At 43.4% G+C, this 25065-nt stretch overlaps 1 protein-coding gene across 12 annotated transcripts in view; it reads right to left on the bottom strand.

Annotated features, from left to right (window-relative positions):
• Positions 1–909: 909 nt before the first annotated feature.
• The window catches only part of ebf3a (EBF transcription factor 3a), a 111962-nt gene continuing 87806 nt past the window's right edge, over positions 910–25065 (bottom strand). For 3 of the 12 annotated variants that reach the window (XM_066664295.1, XM_066664298.1, XM_066664299.1), the window contains exons 11-16: positions 15142–15230; positions 9303–9368; positions 8503–8680; positions 7556–7756; positions 6557–6754; positions 910–3858 (exon numbers count right to left, since the gene is read on the bottom strand). In XM_066664295.1, the coding sequence (XP_066520392.1) occupies positions 3827–3858; positions 6557–6754; positions 7556–7756; positions 8503–8680; positions 9303–9368; positions 15142–15230 (764 nt within the window). In that variant the 3' untranslated portion in view covers positions 910–3826. The remainder of the gene's footprint in view (positions 3859–6556; positions 6755–7555; positions 7757–8502; positions 8681–9302; positions 9369–15141; positions 15231–25065) is intronic. The other 9 variants (XM_066664296.1, XM_066664300.1, XM_066664301.1 and 6 more) reach the window with 5 other exon arrangements.

Raw genomic sequence — 25065 nt, 5'->3', positions numbered from 1 at the left:
ATTTCTATTTCTGGTAGCCACCATTGGCTTGTGGTGAAGTGAATGGGAAGTGTTATAGTAGAATTTCTGGCCAGATGCTATCAGGTGCAAGGCAGAAACAGCTAGCCTGGAGAGTCCGAAGTGAAATGGCAGTTGTTCTTCAGGGATCAGTGGGCTGAGCAGGGTTGCTCCCCCCCTGAGACTGCCATTTTCTTCCAGGAATTCACAGGAGTGGAAGATGAAAGCCTTGTGTCACCAGCTCACCCCAAAACAGCCAGCCCTAAGTGCCTCTGCCAGAGCCACAACAAGAACAAGGCCAGGCAAACGGGGTGGCCATCTTAGTCTGCTCTGTTTCATAATGGCAGAGATTTATACGCATCTGCTCCAGCTTTTCAAACACTTCTGCATGACTCCAGATTAACCGTAGTGGCTGATGTGTAGGTTTGATGAGTTCTGCTTATGTTTTAATTGGAGTTTCAGACATTTCTATCATTACCTGAAGGTTAATTTGGCTTTGTCGCTAGGAGAACTTCCTATCTTTGTAATGGTAAGTTTGTAAGTGAAGGAAAATATCTATTATATCTGAACCTAATCTATAATATATTGTTTTACAAAAAATGTAGGCCACACATTGTAAAGGGCAGTCGGGCATTGGGACAATGGTATATTTAAAGTTTTGTGGATGTTCTAGATTAGTGTTTTTATTTGTGGGATTAGCTAATATAAAACTGACATAGATGACATTTCTAGACTCTGTAGTTATGGCTTATTTAGACGGACACATTTGACTGTAGCTTGCATTGCTAGTATTTTTTTCTGTACATTTTTAAGCGCACTTCACATAAAACTAAACAAATAAGAGAATTAAAATTAAGATTGCAGGGAGAAAGTGGTCACAGACAAGAAATACTTTAATTAAATATTGTGTAAAATGAACATCTTTGTACAGTAAAATGTAGAAATGTTGACATAAACATAAAAAAATGTATACATGAAACAAAACAAAAACATAAAAAATAATATTTTCCCTTACAGAGTCGTTCTACCATTTAGTGAACTCTTCAGACTACCGGCAACAAAACACCGAGTGCATGGTCTAATTAGCCTAAAACACAAAAAAAAAAAAACAGATTGCAGAAATGATGATATTCACAAATGCACTTCATGTAACCTTGGGTTTCCCTCACTTTCAAGGTGACTTCCCCAGCTCCTCCACTTAGCTAAGCTTTGTTGAGCTATCACAAAGCAAACGCATTGCACATTCATCACTTATTCCCTTCTACAGCTGCCCTTGCTTCCTGCTGCTAAAGGAAACTTGTGTGCAGATTGCCAAGAGGGAACATCCCTTTTGGTTTCAAACAGACTACTTAGCAGTACAACAGGAGATTTACAAAGTGTTAAGTGCAAAGGAAATAAAAGATAAAAAAAAAAGAAATAGAAATAATCGTGTTTCATCTGCTGATTTTGGCACAACTAGGAAATCAAAATCAGAGAGAGAGAGAGAAGGAGAAGGAGAGAGATGGGGAAGGGATGATCTGGTGAACTGATTTACTACTGTGATTAGCTACAGTGCTACTGTATCATGGAGTAATTACAAAATGGCATGTACAATATAGAACATCTTAATCCCAGCTCTTCATATGATACAAAAATCTAACTTTTTTTTTTGTTTGTTTGTTTCCCTTTAATATCGTCCCTTGTGTTTCAAGTTGTACTGGAGGGAGTACAGCAAATTTAAATGTAAAAGAAAGAAAGAAAAAAAAAAGAAACTGACAAAATAGTCAAAAAGATGAGGGGTCACAATAATTCTTTTTTATTTTTAGTAAAAAATGGTTGTGCTTTTTACACCATTGATCATTTGAATGGAGTAATGATTGGCATTGTGGTGAATGGTTGTCATTAAAACAGCAGAAAGGTTACTCTCAAGAGATTCACTCTGAAGGCTTTGACAGAGCTTTTTTTTTTTTTTTCTGACATATTTTAATAAACATTAGTGACTGACGTACGTATGTTTCCATTCCACGTTTTTTGTTTTTTTTTTCCTTTTTCCCCTTTTTTCCTTTTGTCTGTTTGTTCCCTGTAAACACGGTTGGGCTATGTGGCAAAGTCATGGGTGGCAGGTAAAAATGACTTTTTACATTCTACAAAAAACAAAAATTTACAACCACAATTGAATCTTTCCCCCCTGGGGCTGCTTGACATGCACATTTTTCTACTAATATTATTACAGCCATGTGACACAAACAAGTTATTTGACTATACAACAAACAGTTTTTATTCCAAAAGAAAAAGTATCTGTTTAGATAACTTAAAATGCAATATAAAAATAACCGATGGATTTGACTGTTCCTCAAAATAAACACACACACAAAACAAAACAAGAAATGGAATTGATTTTATGATGTGACAAACACATCTGAAATACACAAAAGGAAAAGAAAATAAACATTGCGATCGATTGACACAAAATGAACGGGTCTTGGCGTAACGCTCTGTGTTTCATCACAATATCGGCCGATGATAAACATTACATACGAGATCAAAGAAAATGATGAAAAGCAATATACAAAATTTCAAAGATAAATACAATATTTATAATTGATATGTTACAAAAAACCCCTTAGTGACCGCAAGTGTTTGTGTGAAAGTGTTGCAATGTATAAGACTATTTTACTCCTAGCTGTTTTAGCAGGAATAAAACTCTGTACTAAATATTTAAGTGGATCTGGAAAATTCAAGACAAGTGTATAAATATTTAGCTACAACTTTGGCAAAATCACAAAAGTCTACAATTGTATAACCACATACAAAACACATTAGGGAATAAGGAGCTAGAAGTAAAAGGACAACTTTCTGGTACAAGAAACAGACTCCACAGTAGCCTAAGAATGCAATAGTATACAGTGCTAGCAAAAAGTTGAAAAACATTGCAGATCACACTTGCTTTACAGGAAGCTTTAGCAGTGGAAGTATTTTCTTTCTTTCTTTTTTTATTCTCTTTTTTAACCAACAGACAGTGGCATCTCGTCTCTGTTAGTGTGCTTGTTGAAGGCAAGAGAAGAATCTTTGCGATATCAAAGTTACAATTTCTACCTACAATAAGTTACAAAGTCCATTTTTCATGAAGTATGCGTGATAACATCTCCTCTGCTTCTTCCTCCCCGTTCGTTCCTATTCACTTTTCAATGGTAATGTTTTATAAATCATATATATTTTAGGCTATATTATTATTTCCAGTTTGTTGGCTCTGCTGTGTTGGCTTGGCCCCCTTTTTTTCTCACCACAAATCCAAAAAATAAAATAAAATAAAAGGAAAAGAAACAAAGCGAACGCAAAAAATATATTTATATATATATATATAACAACAAAAAAGTAATGAAAATGACTTCACATTATAGAGATGTGCGACGGCTGCGCATCGTTTGAAAAGAAACATTCAGAGACATTTCAGTCAGTGTTTTCATCAAATGGCATTTCCACAAAGTTTCTCCCCACACAAGAACTAGACATAGCCAAGATCAAACCAGAAATGTTTATACAAAATAGGCTTTTTTTTTTTTCTTCCATTTTGTTTTCTTCTTCAAGACTGAGAAATGTGAAAATATGACAAGAAATCCAGTCAATAAAATTAAATCGTTCATGACAGTTTCTTGCATGTCAATTTATATTAGTTTGAATAAAATCTTTGAAACAAAGTCTTTCTTTTTTTTTCTTTTTGTGTTTTCCTCTGATTTTAAACTTGATTTACTTCATGATCGATGACACAGATTCCAGGAGAATGTTCTGTGAAGGTCCCCGAGGCTCATCTCGTGGACTTTTGCTGCTTTACAAGAAGTGGAAGTGCAATTTACATGGGAGGGACCACCAGTCCGGACATAGCTGGAGAGAGAGAGAGAGAGAGAGAGAAAGCAAGAAATATTTTAGCACCAGATGTCCCTAGACACCACATGGAGGACAAAGAAAGCACAGCACAAAAGTATGTCGCTTGCATTTCACAAAACACTCTGAGTGACGAGGCCTGGCACAGCCGATGAAAGTGCGAGATGTGTTTGTAAGATTGCAACTCGGAGCTGGAGATGGAGGCCACAGGGGCTAGTGGGAGATGGGGGGGGGGAGTTGTGGGCATTTGCGTGGATGTACTTTTTTTCCAGCAAGACAAGCCAGAAAGCCTTGGACATTTTAAAGGAGGGGCTTTCTGACATTTTTTCGAGGAGAGAGTATACCCCACTCCCACATGTGTGAGATTTCTCTTAGCGTTTGGTTAATGGCCATCAGAGGGTCCAGACTCCCTGGGGAGCGGCCATGCTGACAGCTGAGAAACAACATGGTCACTTCAGCTAACGTCATTCGACCGTATCGTCCTCTCCCTGGCCGGCCAGAAGCCTCCACTTAGATCCCACGAATCCCTTTGATTTAGCTCTGCGTGATACTTTGGTTTCGTCTCGATCTGCGTTGGTGTCTATAGCTGTGTTTATACATATCTAAAGCTTAGCCAAATGGGTCAGAACAATTTGCTGGATGACAATAGGCAAAACCATAACATCTACCATCATAAACCTTCCTTGACTGCTTACACAATCCTATACCGACTTTTTAAACTGCTGTATATTTCTGTTTACGGTGAAATGACATCAACATGGACACAGCCAGCTTTTATGAAAACTGATGCTTGTTGGAATAGGCGTTTACACGACATTATGCAGGTTTATGTCAGTAATGACGGAATTTTATAGCATTAAAATGCATGAATTATGAAAATCAATAAAGTTTTACTGTTAAACGCAGCGCTTGATCTTTCACATGGCTCTCTGTTTGGATAACGCTTACAATGATATCTAAGGTTCCCTGTGATTCTAACAGATCCGAGAAGTACAAAATAGTCCAATCAAAGTGAAAGCAGGATTAAGAAAATAATGGCAACAAAATATCATCTGATATTATGAGGTATTTGGTAAATATCACAATACCGATGTTCATCAATATCGCCCAGACCCTTGTAGCTTGGTTTTAAGCTTCAGAAAGCCATCATGGCTCTGCTGTGCTGAAGTGAGAAGACCAAGACTGATGAACTCCACTCCTTTCCACAATTAGGTGGCTAGTGAACTGCCAGACTGCGCTTTTAAAATGATCTCCGGAAAAAAAAAAGAAGGAAAAAACATCCTTTAGCTACTTTCAACTTATTTGTAGAGTCATGGTTGAAATGCTTTTAAGTTTGCCAAAGCGCCCGATGCCATGGCATTCCTCATTAATTTCTGCAAACCACATATTAATAAGTGGATGCATGTAGCAGCATGAACTTTAATTTCCCAGTTCATTAGCTCTAACATTATTAATCTTGGATGCACACACTATGGCTCAAACATGTTTTCAAAGCAAACAAGTCGGCCTTGACGAAGAGCAAATACGAGCGCACTTAGCAGGCTCGCAGAGTCGTTAATTTGCTGAATGACGCTGTCCTGCCGAGGCTTGGAGAACCGCGGGCTGAGCCTGAGTCTTTTCTCTTATCGCGTTCGGAGGGGCTTCGGTACACGCCATGTTTGTCAAAACAATGTCTCACTCTGCTGGTGTGGGAAGCCAAAGCTCAGGGCCCTGTTTATGAAATCTTAATGCCTCTGCCCTGTAAGAGCCACCGTTTTCCTAGCTACCGTAGGACAGCATGAATTTTTAACCGGTTACAATATTCATAGGAAATCAGGGGGAATTTTGACGTGTGCAGTTTCTCACAGCCATGGAACAGGAGCCATTAGAATGGCGTGCCAGGCACACGAGGCCTGTGTTGGTCCCTGACCCCTGCGAGTCTGGTGGGGTCAGGTAACGGAAGGCGGGGGTTTGTGAATATTAAAATGTACAATGTTCGGTTCAGACGAAATGTAAAAGAGAGCGGTGAATAATGCATTAGTAAAATGGCCGTGGCATTTTAAGTGGTTTGTTTGTGTTAAGACGTCCCGTGCTCAGGTCGGTCCTCATACAGTCGTGCTATGACTTTTACTGGGTATCATAGTGAGCTGAAGGTATTGAGGAAACAAATTGTGGCTTGTTTGGCTTGTGCACTTTTACAGAAATGTGTTCTGTCCTCTAAAGGATTCATCTATTTTTACCTATAAAATCAACAAGCCATGTCTTTTGGCCAAGGGTCTTCAAACTTTTGCACATGACTGCATGCTATGGATTGGAACCAAACTTTCCCTGCTGTCGAAAGGCTGTGCCAAACCTTGTACAAATCAGAGCGAGGAGCGCAAACCTCAGGAGACGTTTGACTTGCCTCAATCATTAATGTTAGATAAATAAATCAATACATAAAGCCACACATGCACATTCATGCTACATGCCCGCATGCATAATGTGTTCGTTTCCCAAACGCATCCATCCGTCCACATTCATTCACCCATCCGCAAATCAAGCCATCCACACACAGATACATAATTCATACAGAAGCCAGCCGTGTTGGAGAACAGCAGCATGGCGCTCGGTAAAAATGAATGGGGCAGATTCTCTGAGACTCAGAGAGGAGAGACTAGCGTGAGCCAACAGGTGAGGCGGCTGTGCGGCATCATAAAAGGAGGGAGGCGGCTCTCACCTTGAAGTCCATTGCCATTTGCACTGGTGCAAGAAGGAGGTGGAGATGCTTGGGGCCTGACAACGGGGGCAAAGGCGCTCTTTTGTTTCACTGCAGAGATGACATTGGCAGGTGAGAATGAGAAAATGCCGTGTGTACTGCTACAGTTTGAAGAGAGGCTGACCGAAGAGGCTGCCATGGTAGGGCTCGACGGAACTACTGCAATAAAGCAAACATAGTCACCACTCAGAGAGAGTTTCACTTGGTTTTTTTATGTTCTTTTCTTATTCAAAATTGATTGATTGATTTATTTGGCTTTTGATTTTATAGATTATTTTTTTTCCTCATAGACGAGAGTCAGGGAGAGCCAGGCCTCGCCTCTTTTTCAAATCATAATCACGGGATGGAAACAAATGCGAGAGGAGAATGATAATGAGGATGTGGTCAGATTTTCATGTGGGTGGGAGGGTGGGTGGGTGGGGATTGCTTATCTTTTTGCTTTTGCTGGTAAAAGAAACAGATTTTAAAAACCATTGGATTTACTTAAAAAAAAAACGAACATCCAAAACAAAATAAATAAATAAATAAATAAATAAAAAATGAGGTTGGAATGGGAGATGAGATGTCCTGCCTCGGCCACTTTCTGGATAATAGGTGATTTAATCGACTCTGACTTAGTTAAAAAAAATCATTTTCAGGGGCATTTTCATTGTTTTTTTTTTTTTTTTTTCCATGACTTTTATTTTGTATTGTCGGTGGCCTCTAGGTATATATATATATAAAAATATATATATATTTATTTAAATTTCTGTTACTTTATTGGTTGGATTGCTATGTGGCTTGTTTTCGGGTGTTCAGCCTCCAGAGTCACCCCTCCTTTTATCCAGTAGCACACATTCCCAAAAGAATAAACCGAAAAACAAACAAACAAACACAAACAAACAAACAAACGACAGTGTCAAAAAGGAAGGAGAGCACAGGTGGGGGGAGACAGAGAGAGCGGAGGGGAGGGGTTATTACCTTGATACTTACTGCCGTAGGGGGAGTTGGCGGAGGAGCCGTTGAGGAATCCCGGTGAGCTGGGGACGCCCAGGTTGGGCATGCCTGTGTTTCCGTAGCCGTTCATGCTGTTGCTGACGGTGTTGTAGTTGGACTGTTGAGGGGTGCTGCTGGGGACGTAGCCGCGAGGAGACACGCTGCTCGTGTTACGGCTGTAGCCAACTGCAGATGAGAAACATGAGGCTGTAATGTGGCTGTTTTTGCACTACTGAAGTAAACAAGATGCTACAAATAATATCTTACTCAATGCATTGAGGTGCCATCTCCTGTCCCTACCTTATATCTGTAAATACACACTACAGGCCAAACGTAATCAATGTAAAACTACAGGGGATTTCAATACTTTACACAAACATAATGAACAGAATGTTTATTAACATTGAGATTATCACGACTACCGTATTCTTGTGACACTACACTTCACCCACGGCTTGACCTTCACATTAGAAACAACAGGTGAACAGGTGTAAAGCCATTATCAGCAGCGGCTGTAAATGCTGTATGCAGAAGCAGCAGCAGCAGGTGGGGGTGAAGTAGAGGGAGGGGTAGGGAACAGGGTCAGGCACCTCCAGGGACCCACGCTACACCCAGCCAAGGGAAGATAAAGCTGCAGCAGTACTGTGCCACCTTCAAAAATGTTAGCACTTGCTAATAGTAGCTGTTAGCCTGTCATTGTATATGTTATAATGCGTGTTCAAGAAGCTAAAAAAATCACAGACAAGCGTAACACCAGATATTCTCACTTGAACTGGTAAGCTATTAGCGTAGCTAGCTAGCACATTTATCTTCAGGACATGCTCATTATCAGAAAAGATATTTTAATAAAAGCTATTGGCTTAATGACTTTTTATTTTCGTCTTGTACTACTTTGTAGCTGCTGCAGCTTATCTTCACACATGGCCACATACCCTGGTCATTACCCTGTGAGGTCTCGGACACGTTGACCGCCAGCTGGCTGCCGAAGGAGTTAACTCCCATCATGCCACCGTGGGATGCGGTGTTGGCGAGAGACGGGATTTGGTTGTGGTTGCGTGGTACACTGTAGAGAGCCTCAGCGATGTCCGCTGCCCGCTTCAGAATGATCTCCTACAGGACGAGAGTGACAGAGCCACACAGAGTCTTAGCATTTTCTCTTTAGTCCAACGCAACACAACCGTACACTTGGGATCCTTTACAATGCTATGTCTTTCTCTTGTGTTGTTTTTCAGTTGTGATGTGAGTAGATTGTAAAGTGCTTGCCTCTGCGCGCCCAAAATGCTGAAGAACAAGAACATGGATCATTGCTTTTGAATATGTATTAGACCTCTCAACCACATCGGCAAAGCACCGCTTTCGACAACGTGTCGGAGAAATGCGCCTTTTGGGCCGAGTTCAAGGTTATTCTTCCATTTAAATAAACCACTCGGCTGGGCGAGAGCGTGCGTGAGTGTGTGTTGCGAGTGATTAACTCCTCTCTCTGCTCCACGAGCAGAAACCACAAATAAAAGTGAGAGAATAGAGAGAGAGAGAAAGAAAAAAAATATACTCTTGGTGCAATGACACCCTTCTACAGTACAATGGCCTGCAGCTAGCTTTGAAATGTACAAAGAGGAGCATAGCAGGGGGAGAGAGGCACTGATTTAATTACAGCCACTGGAGAGAGAGAGAGAGAGAGAGAGAGAGAAAGAGAGAGAGAGTGTTCATTAGTGTGTACTGTAAGTTATTTTACCTGGTTGTTGTGGGGCATTCCATACAGAGCTTCCACAAGGTCAGCTGCTCTCTTTAGTAGAACCTCCTACAACACACACACACACACACACATCCCAATTAGTCACAAAGACAAATACACAGAGCCACATCACTACACGCTATATTATTTATGTGGGCCCATGTAAATTCATTAGTACAGTGTAAACTCAGGTTACAAGTGAGGTCATAAATATTTAGAGCCTGTTCTATTTTACCAACATTTGATCAAAAATAACACGTCTGTTTTTCTATAACGAAAGAAATTAAGTTGGATTTTTCTTTCCTCTTGGACCCATTTCTTTTGACCAAATCTCATGCCAATGCAAGTGAAGTGGTGTGCAACCTCTAAGCTAAAGAAACTAAAAAAAAATGCCAGAAAAAAGCCCTTGCGTTTTTAATGCTGCGGCCTTATGGGTATTAAACAAACAAACACATGCGTGTGCACGCTAGCGTGCGATATGTAGAGCGCAAGAGCTGCATTCGCCTGCTAAATCCACCCACTTTAGCGCCAAAGAACAATGAGTCATTTTCCATATCTTAATTAAACTGGCAGAGTCCTCAAAGACAACATCTCACCCTTTAATTCATGCCCCAAATTTGTAGTGGAGTTCAATGCCCATTCCTCTTTCTTCGGAACAATAAAGTGAATTAGCTCGGGTTAATCTAGTTCTTTCATAATGACATTAGGAAATTTTTCAATTAACCTCTTTCAGTGGCTGTTGTAAAGGACTTCATAAATGAGTTCCCTCGCAGCGCTGCCTGAGAGGCTGCGTCCTGGGACCCGATGCCCACAACCCTGTCTTATCCATGTCTGCATGCCTCCCCCTACTTATAGCACAACACGGATTAACTTTCTGCTTAGCTTCCCTTCAAAAATTACACCCAGCCTGCCAACAAGCCTCGCAAGCTGCTCCAGGACGTCTCGCTTGGCCTGGCCCATTGTTTTTTGTTTTTTTTTCCCGCTCTTTTTTTTATTGCTCTTCACTTTAAGTGGCGACACAAGAGCTCTCTGTGTTTTCTTAAGGTGTCACTAAAATGATTAACAACATGAGAACGGAAAGCATATATGAGTCTTAGTGATATCTGATGAGTCAGTTCAATGGGTCTTGGAAAGACTTCGCTGTTAGCTTTGAACATAAAATGCTGTATCTATAATCTATTGAATAAACAGATAAATAATAAACATACATTATTAAAAGTCAATCACCAGGATGTGTATACTGTGTTCACATGAGATGTGAATATCTGGCAACAACACGTGAACATATCAGCTTTAAAACTTTCCCTAAACCTAACCGTAAAGTCCAGAATGTTAGAAAAGCACTGTTTTGGGTTTCCGTTAACAGACAAAACTGTTATTATGGCTCTTATTTGGGTGTATAACGGAGATTTTGAGTGTCTATACCGTAACAGCACCCCCAGTGGGTAGGAGTTAGTTCACGCGAATGAAAACTACGAATTATGATGAAGTACAGTGTCTTTATCGTACAAATCACAACACTGTAGTAAGTATGGTCTTTTAATAGGGGGTTTGGTATGATTCTAAGTTGAATGAAACAATACAAAGAAACCTTTGACATAAACATGTTTTAGATGTTGTTCAGTGCAATCCTAGTAATAAAAAAAACACATTTTCATATGATCTCACATTCTAGAGCAAAATAGAACGGCGTACGCTAACATCAGCCATGACGGTTTATGGATTCTAATGTAATGTTTGTAGACATTAAGGCGTATTCACCCTAAGAATGATGAAGCCCAAATGCTACTGACTTATTTATACAACGTGGCAAGGTTGATCTTTTATATCAACCTGTGATGGTATCTGAAATAAGAGGTGAAGTCCAGTCCAGGCCTTTTTCCACTTGCATAAGGCTGGAGTCAATAGGGCAGAGAGATGTTTTGTACTTTTTATATCAAGGTTACCGACCGAAGCCCTTGAGAGTGTGTGAGCTGCGAGCTTTTTTCTCTTTCTGATGCCGTTGTGTGGACGACTCGGTAAAAACCCACAGTGATGTCTCTGAGAGGAGACCCAGCCTCGGCTCTTGCCCTTGCCAGCCCTCTCCGAGTCCCTCCGCATGGCTGACTGGCTGGCTGCTTCATTCACAGCCGCGGCCGCCATCTTGAATGCGTATTTATTAAGATTAATCGCAGAAGTCTGGGGCCCCGGTGCGCACGCCATACGTTTTATAGAGACGCACTCTAATCCTGAGAGGGAGCGGATGAGTGGCTCTTAAAATGGGCATTTACCTCAGAAATTGGTGTCTCTGCTTCATGTTGCATGCATCTAGTTTGCATACAAATAAAGAATTACACTTGTCACGCGGCAGGTACAATCAATGAAAGGCCCAGCTGTCTTAATCCCGTCCCATCAGCCGGCTCAGGCACGCTCTCGTTCTCTCTCTCTCTCCCTCTCTCTCTATCTGAGAGCGAGATAAAGTGTTTTTCAGCGCTGCTAATAATTACTCATCATCTCCAGCCGTCATATCGCGAGGCTTCTTACACATCTCCCAATCTTACCCAACGATTACCACAATTAAGACAGGGCGCCTCGTCCGCCAAGACGAGAAAAATGAAAAAAAAGCAAAGCAGCCCGTCTGGGCGAGCCTCTCTCGAACTCCTCGTCCATATGGCGCCCGGGTGGAGGAGACATAAGGATAGTTTAAGGAAATCACGTTCTCCTCTCCACTCTAATCTGTCATTTGCCACGAGGTGTCTCCACTAATGAAGCGGATTTAGCGGCTGGTGCTGAAGTGCGAAGCCAGAGTAGGGGCCCAATCATGGGAGGCTCGATGAGTTTGTTTTGTTCCGAACGTGGCCCCCTCTCAGCTCAGGCGGCTTCATGCTGGGAATATGATTAGCGGTGAATGGTGTTTGAGAAGCATTTCAATGTAAATTTGGGAGCGCCGCTACGCTAAGTGTAATTGACTCCTCTCTCTCCCTTTTTTCTCCCTCACGAACGCTCTCTCTGGCTCATCTTCGCCGAGATGTAAGAGACTCCAGGTTAAACGGAACGGTTAATGCTCAAAAGCCATCCCCGAGCTTGCTGTCATGACAAATGTGGGGCGTTATCATTACAAGTGTTCGACTGTTCCGCCCGTGGACGTGAACCGTTTAAAATCAGGGGGGCTCTTATTAATATTATCGCTATTATTATTATGATCAGTCTTCCCAATATCTGGAGCGGGGTGCGCCGCCGTATATGAGCGGCTGAAAGGCAGGCGAGGTGAGTTGGCTGGAGGTGCTAATGTCATTCTAAACTGTAAAGCAATTATTCTGTTAGTTCTAGCCTCAGGTTATGAATACATTGAGGAGTGTGGGGGCCCAATAGATGTAGCTACTTCAAAAAGCCGAGAGAAAGAAGATGAATTTTAATGCATGGGTAATTGCTCGACATGAATGCATTTCTAATAAATTTTCTTGTATATTAGATTGAGAAGGAAGCGGAATAGATTTGTGCTTGCCAGGTTGAAACGGAGGGGGAGAGGAATGGGGAAAGAGGGAAAGGAGCGATTAATTCACCAGTAAAATGGGCAGGTTACTGCTATATGATGGCAATAAAGATCATCTGATCAAGCATAAGCCAAAGTAGAGCGTCTAATCAGATTCCCATTCCTGTGTTATTTTATTTCTTTGTTTCTTGGCGTCTCCGGCCGGCGTTGGAGGATAATGGACGACACTGTTTTCAAATAAGGAGAATAAGGAGAGCGGACTGGAAGGTCCCTTTAGCAATCTCCTCCTTCATCACATGACTGCCTCCTGATATTGCCTTTATTCTCTTGCCCCATCTTTGTGTATAAACGCCTTTCCTCCACGCCCCTCAGGTTGGATTGAGCTTGCAAATTTTGATGTTATCTAAAATTAGGGAGGTAAACTTCAATCCCACTAAGCGCGTACATATGTAGCCGCCGTGTTATTAGTGTACGTCGAAAGCAATACACGTTCGCCATATTGGTTTTCTGTCCCGGCTACAATTACCCATCAAACCATGGCCACTGCAGATTCCCTACAAGAGGAGGGAGGAGGAGGAGGAGTTTGGGGGCTTGAAGGAGGCACAGTGGAAATCAATATCAGGTTAGTATTATCAACTCTGTGCTGAAGTGGCAGAGAGAACAGGAGTGTGACGCCTTCACCTTATTGCGAACACACGCTTTACATTCCTCCCTCCTTATTACCCGGGCCTGTCTGGGCCCTAATGCCGCCGCACCCTCACTCGCGCGCTCTCATTGAGAATCCGTGTAAGGGTCAATTGCTGCTTTGCGCAGAGCCGGCTGTGACCCGTCGGGTTTCGCCCGCCTGCAGCAGACGGCTGCCGTAACTATGATAAATCACTTGGCACTTTCATTTACATGCCGCTGAACTCCACATTTGGGTCCATTAAAAGCCCAAAATCAAATATTTATGTTGTTTATTGGAACTGCTAGAATCCATCTCTACTCGACAGTGGGCTTGGCGTGAAGGCCCCTGGTGTTGAAGGTTTACCTGAATTAGAAAATCCACCCCCATGCACACACACACACACACACACACACACACCCTGCATTTCCACAACAACTGCTCGGCTGCTTATTTCTTTGGTTCTCAGCTGACGCCTAATGGAGATGTAAGTGCATTTTTGAAGCCCAGAAAAGGCAAGAACACAATAGTGTTTGGAACACACACAAAAAAAAAAAGACCTGGACCCAGTGCAGGAAAAAAGGCCGGACCTGGTTCTGCTGTTTTATTGGTAATGGATAGTTTAAAGCATTTACCGGAACGAGATTTCCTGTCCAGATATTGCTCTCTGCAGAGAGAGAGAAAGCCAAGTGTAATTGAAACACATCATGTGGCGCAGGCTGTGGCTCTGCGGAGGGATTCCCAGTTTGGTGCGAGTCCTGAGCTGTGAGCTGGCCCGGGCTCTGCTTAATGACAGCAGCCGCTCCCACGCTGGGCTTTAATAGATATTTGTATGATATCTGTTATTAGAGCTCGCCCGGTGGTCAGCACCCACGAACTGGGTACAGAATAATCTCTCAACGTGTTATTAAGAAAAAGCCCTGGGCTCCGGGCCCGTCTCAGATGGGAAATTAATGTGTTTTCTATTAGCCAGGGCACGAGTCATAGATCATATCAAAGCCAAATGATGGGGAATAAAAATATATATAAAAAGAAAAAGAACGGTGAACAAAGAAGAAACGAGAAATGATAATCACGGCTTTTTCTGGCTTTTTTCTTTCATGTCACACATCAAAAACCAGGGGAGGGTGATGTGTGTCCTCCACATAGGAGCGAAAGCAGGCAAACCACTCGGATTGTGGGATTCAAATTGGGGATAAAAAAAAAAAGAAAACGAACGCACACCACACTTTGACTTCGCTGACAGCCGGCTGCTGATATTAACGTCAGTGTGGACCTCATTTATTAACCCGCTAAGACAAGGACTTATAACGGAAAAGCTTTGTAAACAAAAGATTAAAGTGGATCTAGCTTTGGAAAATGAAAGGAAAACAAGAGGAAAATAATCACACATCAGAAAGAGGGCTCCGCTCCGATTACAATCGCCACTGCTTACTGGAGTGGAAAAATGCTTAATTGAACTATTTCGCCACGTTGAAAGTTTTTTGCTCTGTTCTCGCGAAATCCAAACACACCGCCTGCTGAGTGTGTGTGCGTGTGTGTGTGTCGGGGTCTCGGTGATTGAATAGTGATGACTTGCCAAAAGAGATTGCATGATTCTGAACAGTTTCCCGTTTTGACATTTCTCTGATAAATAGCCCTCTCTCTCTTTCTCTTTCTCTCTTTGACTCACTCTCTCTCGCACTCTCCGGGCAGTTACTGACCTTTGGCAGCCTCTCTGGGTCACCTGGATGTCTGGGGATGACCTTCTGCAGTCTCTGGAAGCCGTAGTCGATAGTGGGCTCGTTCAAAGCTGAAAAGAAAACACACACAAACGAGAGAGGCCCTGCGTTAGACTCCACACGGCTTTTTTTTTTTGCTCCTGCCGAACCACAGTATACACAAACGTTATTGCGTTTATTCATCAAAATGCATGCACATATCAAATGCGCGCAGATACGGAAGCGCATTTGAATAAAGGGCGATAACATCATTTTGTTTTACTGTGCGCAATATCCGCACCCAAAACACAACACAACTCAGGGTTACAGGCATTGCCTTTTTCGTTCCACCACCTCCTTTCTTTAAAGCAAACTGGCTGTAATTGATCAAATAAATTTTGAGAGCTTAGTGGATACATTATGAATGAGGGAGTGTTGGAGTGTAATGCTAACACACACACACACACACACACAAACACACAAACACAAGCAGCAATCATGGCTGTCAGCACTCTGAAGTCTGAATCAGTTTCTTCCTCCTGTACCGTTCACTGGATTTATGGCAAACGGCCGATGATGACATATGTCTGGCTATTGCCCCTCTCAGATTTATCCCTCCTTCTCTCTCTCTCTCTCTCTCTCTCTCTCTCTCTCTCTCTCTCTCTCTTCCTCTAGTCCATATTGCCCCACTGCAAACTAGGCAGGAGGAGTACTTCATCTTACAAAGCTTTAATAATCTGTGAATGGCTGACTACAAACTGATGTAGGGCGCCATCATTCCACAGCTGTGTTGGGCCGGCCTCATGAAATTGCTGGCCACAAATAGTAATTAATCTTTTCTCTCTCTCTCTCTCTCTCTCTCTCTCTCTCTCTCTCTCTCTCTCTCTCTCTCTCTCTCTGTCTCTCTCTCTCTCTCTCTTACACACACTCACTCACATATGTGCAGTCCCCTCCTACACCCTCCCATACAACCACCACCACCCCCCCACTTCAGAAATTGTAATTTTGAGTATGAACGGCGCGGGTTATAAATCAGAAGGCCAGCGCCGCTCCATATACAAGTGCATGAATCATAATCTCAACTCGCTGCGACTGCACACATTGTGTTTAACAAGCTTTAGAGGAACTGGCGGAGGTCTATTACAGCCCTCCTCCGCTGAAAGAAAAGAATGGGAGGAGAGAAAACCGAGGAAAGAAGCTTGGTTTAAGGTTGGAGCCCGAGCAGACGCGCTGTTATTGGGCATGAATGGAGATATCACTGTCAGGTGGTGTTCAGTCCTGCAGCACAACAGGATTATGGGAATGTTTGAAGTGATTCTTTGGAAAAACGAACAAATAAGGAAACAGACAATCTATCAAACCATAAATGTGGATATTTATTGGAGTAACTTAAGTGTTCTTACGTTAATGCTAATGAGCTAATGCTATGCTAGCTAAAATGTAATGGAAGCCTATGTATACGCCCTAGCATTGACAGATTTGGTGTCTGGCCTTTTGGCTTGTGTTTAGTCGTGCAGTATAGTGATGAAGCTAAATGTAACGGCACATGGACGTCCACGTGCACCACCAGTTGGCACTGTGATGATGACGTGTTTATTTATGCATAACCCATGTGACTAATTTTGAATAGAAAGCAACATTATATCTTTATATCCATAATGTACCCTAATTTTCCAGCGTCAGTGCAAAAGTAAAGCAGAAAGTTTGAAGGTTCAGTGTCTGAATTTTGTTTCTTACGTTTTAAGCTAATGCTATGCTAGCTAAACTGTAATGGAAGCCCATGTATACGCCCTAGCATTGACATATTTGGTGTCTGACCTTTTGGCTTGTGTTTAGTCGTGCAGTTTAGCGATGAAGCTAAATGTAACGTAACCTGGACGTCCACGTGCACCACCACTGTGGCACTGTGATGAATACGAGGAAAGTACTTGCAAAAGTACTTCAGAAAGATCTTCAAACACTTTAATGCAGGGCACAAAACAAAACAAGTCTGAAGGTTTGCTTTTTTGTTGGTTTCGTTGGTTTGTTTTGCCAAATCATGACTTCAAATAACCCCTTAATCCCGTTGTACTATAGGAGTGAACACTCACTGACAGTGATTATATTTGCTGTAAGGGAAAAGCTATTAAACGTATTATAACAGATTTTTCCTCGTATATAGTATCGCTTTAATATCCTGACTGCTGTGTGTGCCGTGCAGTGAGTAGCCCCTTGTATGTTGAACAGCCGAGTGTGTTACCGTCTCCCTGTGACAGGAGGAGAACGGCAGAAACCGAGAGAGACAAGAACTTCCTCAAAATAATTGGAGGACTTTATGATGAAGTGGCACAATTACGTCTAAGTGCGGGGGCTAGTGATCGATATCTGCAGGAGCTGGGTTTGGCACGTGTGTGTGTGTGTGTGTGTTGTGTATGTGTGTGTCACCCTGTGACTGCCAGTCTGACAGGCCTGATGCTATTTGACGGGCCATCATGCATGGCTGAAGACAAAGTGCAGCATAGCAATGTGAAATAAGATGCTGCCTTGTTAATAAAGCATTGATCGGCCATATTGATTTTACATGACACGACTTCTCACAAGGATGTAACTCTCTCAGTGTCTCTTTCTCGCTGCTCTCTCTCTCTATCGCACTATTCCTGCATGCCCTAATTGTTACCTTGTTCTTGTCTCTCCTTTCCCTGTCCGCTATAATTTCTTAGTTTTCACGAAACTAATTTGAACACGGTCCCTGTCATGGAAATGTATAAGTAAGAACTTATAACTAATCGGGTATTTCTGCCCTTCCGCGGGCCCTGTGCATCTTTTCTATAGAGATAGACGACATGTGGCACGCAGGTACTGCACAGATATGCATGTCCCCCATTGCTCTGTAATGAAAGATATAAACAAGTCTAAGGGACCGTCACTAAATTATCAGACGTTCATAAGATTACATAAAAAATGACATGTTATTCTCTGTAAATATGTAGTGTTTGAGGGTGTGTGGCAGTGTCCTGAACTCACAATGAGCAGCTTGGTAACACACACACACACACACACACACACACACACAGTATGAGTGTTTGATTGTGACAGTGGCTGCAGTTTAATAGATGCATTCTGACGGAGACAAATGCTCATCACTTATTGATCTGATGCTAATGACACAGAGGAGGTCACAGAATCCTTCATTAACACACAGCACTCGCCACCTGCACACTGCACCCACCCCCCCAACACACACACACACACACACACACCCACACATACAGCACTGTACTACACAATGCTAGCTGAGGATGAATGTGTAATTCATATCAGAGAATAACCATGAAGAATGCATTAATTATGACAAAATATCATTAGTTACATGAGAAAGAGAGAGAGAGGGAGAGGGAGAGAAGAGAAACAAATCTCTCTCTCTCTCTCTCTCTCTCTCTCTCTCTCTCTCTCTCTCTCTCTCTCTCTCTCTCCCTCCCTCTCTCTCTCGTCCTGAGGAGCAGCTGGTACATACACAGAACAGATTGAGTAATAACAAGCTTAAACCAAACAGATTCCCACCCTCCTCCGTCTCTCTATTTCTTTCTTTCTTACTTTCTATCTCCTTTTCCCTTCCCTTTCGCTGATGACATCAGAGCCATCCTTCTTACTCACTCTACCTCCTTGCTTCTGAGCAGGAAAAGAAACCCAAAGCAATCCTCTCCCTCTCTCTCTCTCTCTCTCTCTCTCTCTCTCTCTCTCTACGCTCTCCACATTCATGCAAACATTTGTGGTCTATAGCTGAATTGGTCCGGAGGCTGACCCCTCCCTCCTGGCTCTGCGCCAGCCCCCCTGCCCTGGGCTCGGCCAATCAATAGCACTTTCCTGTTTTGGAGGCGGGTAATTATGAGGTGGAGAGAGTGGCTGACCTCTCACCTGTCCCGCATTACTTTGGTGATATTAAGATAAATTGCCTGATTTTGGGTAAACATATGCTGCAATTCAGCCTGTCAGCGAGGGTTTGCTCAAAGATAATTTGTATTGATCTATCCGCTTCTTCTCCAATGCAGCTCACTGACCTCATGGATAATGAGAGTAAAAGGGAGAGTGGGGAAGAAAGAGAGAGAGAGAGAGAAGCGGGTAGAGCAGAACCGGTCGCTGCCACAGACATCACTGCTGCTTCAAGGGTCTTTGAGTAACTGAGTGTGTTTATGTGTTTATGTGTGTCTCTATGTGTGTGTGTGTTTCTCTGTTGTGTTTTGCATGTTTGTGATGCAAATAAAAGTACATATCCCCACTTTGTTAAATCATATCCTTTCCCTTTTCCAGGATAAATATCGAGAACTCGTCCAATAGAAGAGCGGAGTATATATGAGGTCTTTGTTATGACAGCCCTGATAAGTGAGCATGTTAAATCAAATGGAGCCTCCCAGCCCTGTTACGACTTCCAGAGCTCCTGCGGAAAGAGGAGTCGTGTTCCCTAATGAGGCAGCGATGCTTTTCAGCTCGGTGGAAAAGAGGAAAGAACAGAGGGGTTCTGCCTGTGACGGATGACTAATCTGCCTCGTCATATTTAGATGTTTGGTTTTCCACCCCTCATTTGGAGTGGAGAATGTTAAGCAAAACCTGGTTTACTGAAAACAGGCTGCTTTTAAGACGGGGGTTGGGGGGTGTGGGGCGGTGTATGCATGTGCTCAGTGTGTGTTCAGTGGAGTGTGAGTTGGAAATATGAGGCATGGGTGTCTGCGTTGTTGCAGTAGGGTTCTGTGTCTAGAAAACTCTTTTGAACCTGATTGAAATGAAAAATTACCCAGAATCTTGACCAAACACCTTGTTTCTGGTTTCCTACTCTACTCCAAAAGTTACATAGCGCAGTTTCTGCTGTGCTGAGCAAGGAGTCTCCCGATTACAGCTCAGGGAAGCGTCAGAATGATTTTGTGGCTTTGTTTTTAAACAAAATGCTATGTAGGGTTCCTCTAAGATTAGTGCTTTTGTCTTTTAAATGAAGCTTTATGTAACAAAGCGAAAACACTATGACATTCTGTAAAAGCCCGTTTCCTGTCGGGTGTGTGAGTGGGTTTGGCTCAGGTTCAGGTATCGGCTTCACAAAACCAGTTGTGCGTAGTTGGGTCGAGTCAAAATTGTTGACATAGGTCCAGTTTGTGCCTCCATATCATGCCTGTGCCGACCTCTGTTGTGTAGAATAGCATGTGTGCAGTGTGGTTCTGTGTGTGTGTGTGTGTGTGTGTGTGTGTGTGCGCACTGAGCGGTGGATGTCTCTGTATATTTGAAGATAGAGTACTTTGACCTTGTTGTCAGAGATCGTACGTTGTCATTCCTCACAGCCGACACGCCATACGGCAGAAGATACATATCTCCGACATGCTTCTCTTTCCGAATAAGAGAGCCATCCCATAATAACAGCGCGGGAAAGTGACACGCGCGACGTAAATCATGATGAATTACGACGGCTCCGGCTCTTGAAGTTAAGAGACGTGGCAAAGTTAAGACCAAAGCCCGGCGCACGCTACAGAACGGTAACGGGGAAAAGTGCTAAAACATTTCAGCTTGAATTTTTAAGGGGGAAAAGAGAAGGAACTTGCATCAGTCGTGTGTCAAGGCGGCGCCTGTGAAGGGAGCGTCTCAAAGTGAGCGAAGCGAATGTCTACAGTGTTAATGGGGATCAGTATCAAACCCAGAGTGGAGTCACTGACAGAGCAAAGTGTTGCCTATGTGCTGAGTGTGTGATAGGAACTAATTGAAGGTGAATTTCTGGTGGCAGGACAGGTGAGTGAGTCTTATTCTGACTTCTGATGACTATGCAAGCTTTGTCAGCTATTTTCCAGGCATTCAAACCCGGCGAACCCAGCCCGAAATCAGGAAGAAAAGACGCGAGGACTTAAACGTCCGCACCTCCTGCCATTCGCTGAACAGCAACAGTTCCGTTTCCTTTGAAGAACCCTTCTCTGGAGCGGGCTCTGATCTTCCAGGAGCAGGAATGGAGTGAGCAGACCCAGAAAGGAGGATAAAATGGAGGGCGAATCTTTGATAAATAGATGTTGGTGTCATTCTGCTTCTTTGAACAAACATGAGTGAAAGCGGCAGGCTTTTCTTCCCCCCCCCCTTTTTGGGCTGCCTGTTCCGTTCCACGCCCCCATTACCGCCTATTATGATAAGGCTATATCTTTGGGCAAGATAATGAGTGGCTTTATTGCTGTTGCTCGCTATTACTTTGTCTAATTATACTTAACTGCTCCGAGCTTATCTCTGCTCCACCTACGCCATCAAGAAGTCTTACCCCCACCACACACACACACACACACACACACTGTTTTTTCTCTGGCTTTTCTTTCCTTCAAAGCCCAAATCAAGGAGAGCTATTGAAGAAAGGAGAGAGAGGTTTCGGTTCAGGTACACTGTCCTTTTCCAAAGGAACGTTCCTCCAGGGAAAAGTGGATGGCCGTTTAAAACAGGGATGAAATACGGAGAGTGCGGACAGTACAGAGTGTGACAAATGTACATACGCTCTCTCTTTGTCTTTCTCTCTCTTTTTCTCTCTGGTTCTCTCTTTATCTTTCTTTTTCTTCCTGAACTACTGCTGTTTTTTTTTCCTTTTTTTCTTTTAAACACAGACGCACACAGAGGGAAGAAGAAGAACAACAACAACTGGAATAAAACAATACACAGAGAGGAAGCATCTTTTAACGCTCAGAAGCTGTTGTTATGGCCCAGCGGAGGAAAAAGGAGTGGAACCAAAAAGAGAGGAATGTGGAAAAGCACTTCTTTAATTTACTCCAAAAAGATTCTTTCCTCTGAATAACAAAAACAGGAAAGGATTCATTAGGTCCAGAGCAGCCGCAGGATTCGTCGGCTAAACCAATGCAGCTTTCGGCTCCATGAGGCTCGTTTTCCTGCTTAATGTACAATGGTAATAATACAGTTAGTTTCCTCTCCTCAAAACAGACCGCTGCCGTAATTATAATTTCATTGAGCAAGCCCTGAAACATCATCTACGCCAAGCAACGAGGCATTCGTTACTGTCAAAACTGAACAGAGACATGGAATATGAGCGAGAGAGAAGTGGCCTACACTTTGTGTTGTCTACAGTCCTAAGGCAAAGGATGTAGCACACAGGAGAAAAGGGAAAATCCGGTAATGTGTAAAAATGAAGTCAAGCCCAATCATGCTGTTCAATACAGAGCCGTGCCTCTAGAGGGGGTCGGCGATTCCGGTGACAAAGTGTTATTTGCCGACAAGTGCTTTACACGTTAGCCTCCCCAATCCAGTGGGAAGACGCCAATACTGATTATATCAGAAGCGGCTTATTAAATGGCCTGCTGATTGGTAACTGAGTAAAGTGGGCCAGGTGGAAAAAAAAAAGGCACGGGGGAAGTGGAGTGAGTGGATTCCACTCCGGAGCCTGAAGAGAAACTGCTACTATTGCTCTTTCAAGGCGTTCCGTCTGACACAAAGCGTTAACGTGGAAAACACTTCCCTGTTCCAAGGAGCCGAGTGAAAGAAAGTGAGAATAACAGGCAACTACAAGGTAAAAGCTAAGCTAAGCTGAATGGGATTGTACCATTACATGGCTTTGAATGTGAAGAGAGTGAAAGAGAGAGGGAGATAGAGATAGGAGAGGGGGTAAAAAAAAGAAAGAGAAAAAGTCTCCCAGAGTTCAGAGAGGCAGCGTGTCTTCGACGTGGTGCTAACTTCATTTTATTGCCAGCTGTCTCCGAGGAAGCTATTTCATCTCCGAGAAATTCAGATGCTCCGGAAATTAAAATTTCAAAGATCTGCAGAGGTGGGGGAGGACGAGAAAAAAAGAGGAGGACGGGTGAAAAAAAATCAATGGCGTCAGATCAATGCTCATAGAAATTTCATGAACTTTGAACCGATACAGGCATGAAGATTGGAGTGGGACTGGTTGGAAAAGGCGAGAGAAGGCTGTTTCGTAGCGTCTTGATGGTGGAGGAGAGCCACTCTCTTCCGCGTCGTATACGAGTCCCTTCATATTTTATTTCACTGACACAAATTACGTTTCGAGTCTATCTCCGTAACAAGGAAGGTTAAAAATCAGAAAGCCCCCTCCTCGGTATTGACCCGCTTCCCTCCGTCTTCTGTAGACTCCCGCTCTTGGTCTTTGGAGGGTGGACACTGGCCACCTGCTACTGTAACCAAGGCGTTTCGCATTTTAACAGCTCACCATCCTCAGCTCATCTCAGGCCAGGTTTAATATTGTAAAATGAAGATCAATACATGGACAGGGTGGAAAAAAAAATCAATGTCTGTGTTTAAATTATTGCTGTGTTTTTTTTTTTCCTTCTCATTTGAGATGAGTTGTGTTTTCCTCCGACTGTCGATATATTGTGGCTTTCACCATTAATCTATAAATAAAACCAGCGATGGAGATGTGTAAGGACCTGGAGAGAGAGAGAGAGAGAGAGAGAGAGAGAGAGAGGACGGGAGGATGCCTGTGAATGAGGCATCCATCAGAGAAAAAAAAGCTCCAGCCGCTGGAGCAGGACTAATGTGTGTGACTTAGCCTTGCTAAGGACGAGCCTATTTAAAGCAGGACACCGGACAAAACAGCAACCTGCAGAACCAAAGCTGTTGCACTGCTGTGTTCTTTAAAGTAACACTAGGTCAAACTGTGTGGCTCCCACCCAGTTTCATAGCGCAGTTTCTGCCGTGCTAAACCCAGAGCAACAAAAAACACCTTAAGCGTCACAATAACGTTGAAGCTGTGTTTTCGTGTTGTTTTATTTAGAGAGAGGGTGAATCTGCTCAAAAAAAGAGACATGGGAAGGCACTGGAGATGCAGTCTATTAAAAAAACAACTCCTATTAAAGCCTAATGGTGTAGCTTCGGCCTTCTGGAATGTATCTGTTATCTGTATCATCTGTTGCTGATGTAGTCGTTCGTTTACACGCGGTAGAGTCCTCCCACAATGCATACCACATTATGGACCTCAGTAAACAGCCCGTGCTTGTGTATGGGAGAGAAAAAAGAGAGACAGTTCTATCTGATTCAGTGTGAGGCCGGTGGCGGCGGGTGGAGAGAAAGAGAGGATGATGCACTGATAGCCCCCTTCCATATCGCCCCACTGATCTTCCAGCGATAGGTCCTTTCATGTGCCGCTCTTTAAAGCGTTTGTTTACTGCCAGGCTCCACCTCTCTCCCTCTCTCCCTCTCTCTCTCAGCTGTCACCTCCCTCCAAGACTGCTTCCACATCTACAGAACCCCCCCGGCGTCCACTACTTACCTTTTTCCCCTGCCCAGTGGGCCATGCCTCTCTATCAGATCCCAGCCCAGAGCTGTAGAGAACAGGGTAGACACCCCAGCTGAGGGGAAGTTAGACAGAGCCACTCGGTACTGTTCTAAATGCTCATGTCTGGGGTTAATAGCTTTTAAATGTCAGTAATTAGTCTAATGAAGGACTGGGTTTGGTGCCAGTGTGTGTGTGTGTGTGTGTGTGTGTGTTGGTGCCAGGCCCCGGTCGGGGCATCTTTAACACTTGGAGGCTCTGGCAGTAGCTTGCAGAGTGAAGTGTTTGAGACGACCCCTTTGTCCTCTTTGGAGGATGATGAATGGCTGTCTCCTCCTCCGTGCATTTTGTCAGTTTTGGCGCAGCCGAGTCGATACCTTCACCTTGACGAGGAAACTTTGTGATTTATCAGGGGCACCGGCCAATCAGCGGGCCAGGAGAGCCAGGCCCTTGGAGAGCGCCAGAGCGGACCGTGGTCAAAGTCTTCTGGAGTGGAATCGGGGAGAAGGTGCCGGCGCATGATAGACAAATGGCTCTTGTTAGAGGTGGCCAAAAAAGCGAAGGGAGGGGAGCAAGGGGGTCAGGGGGAGAAGGAACGGGAGAGTGAGTGTGGGAGGGGGGGGTTGGGATGGGGGAAAAAAAGAAAGAAATAAAGAAAGAAAGAAAGAAAGAGAGAAAAAAAAACGCTTGACTTGAACTAATAA

This window comes from Hoplias malabaricus, chromosome 3, assembly GCF_029633855.1.
Source record: "Hoplias malabaricus isolate fHopMal1 chromosome 3, fHopMal1.hap1, whole genome shotgun sequence".
NCBI classification, from domain to species: domain Eukaryota; kingdom Metazoa; phylum Chordata; class Actinopteri; order Characiformes; family Erythrinidae; genus Hoplias; species Hoplias malabaricus.
Note: the sequence above shows the minus strand (reverse complement) of the source record. Positions and strands in the feature narration are given on the sequence as shown.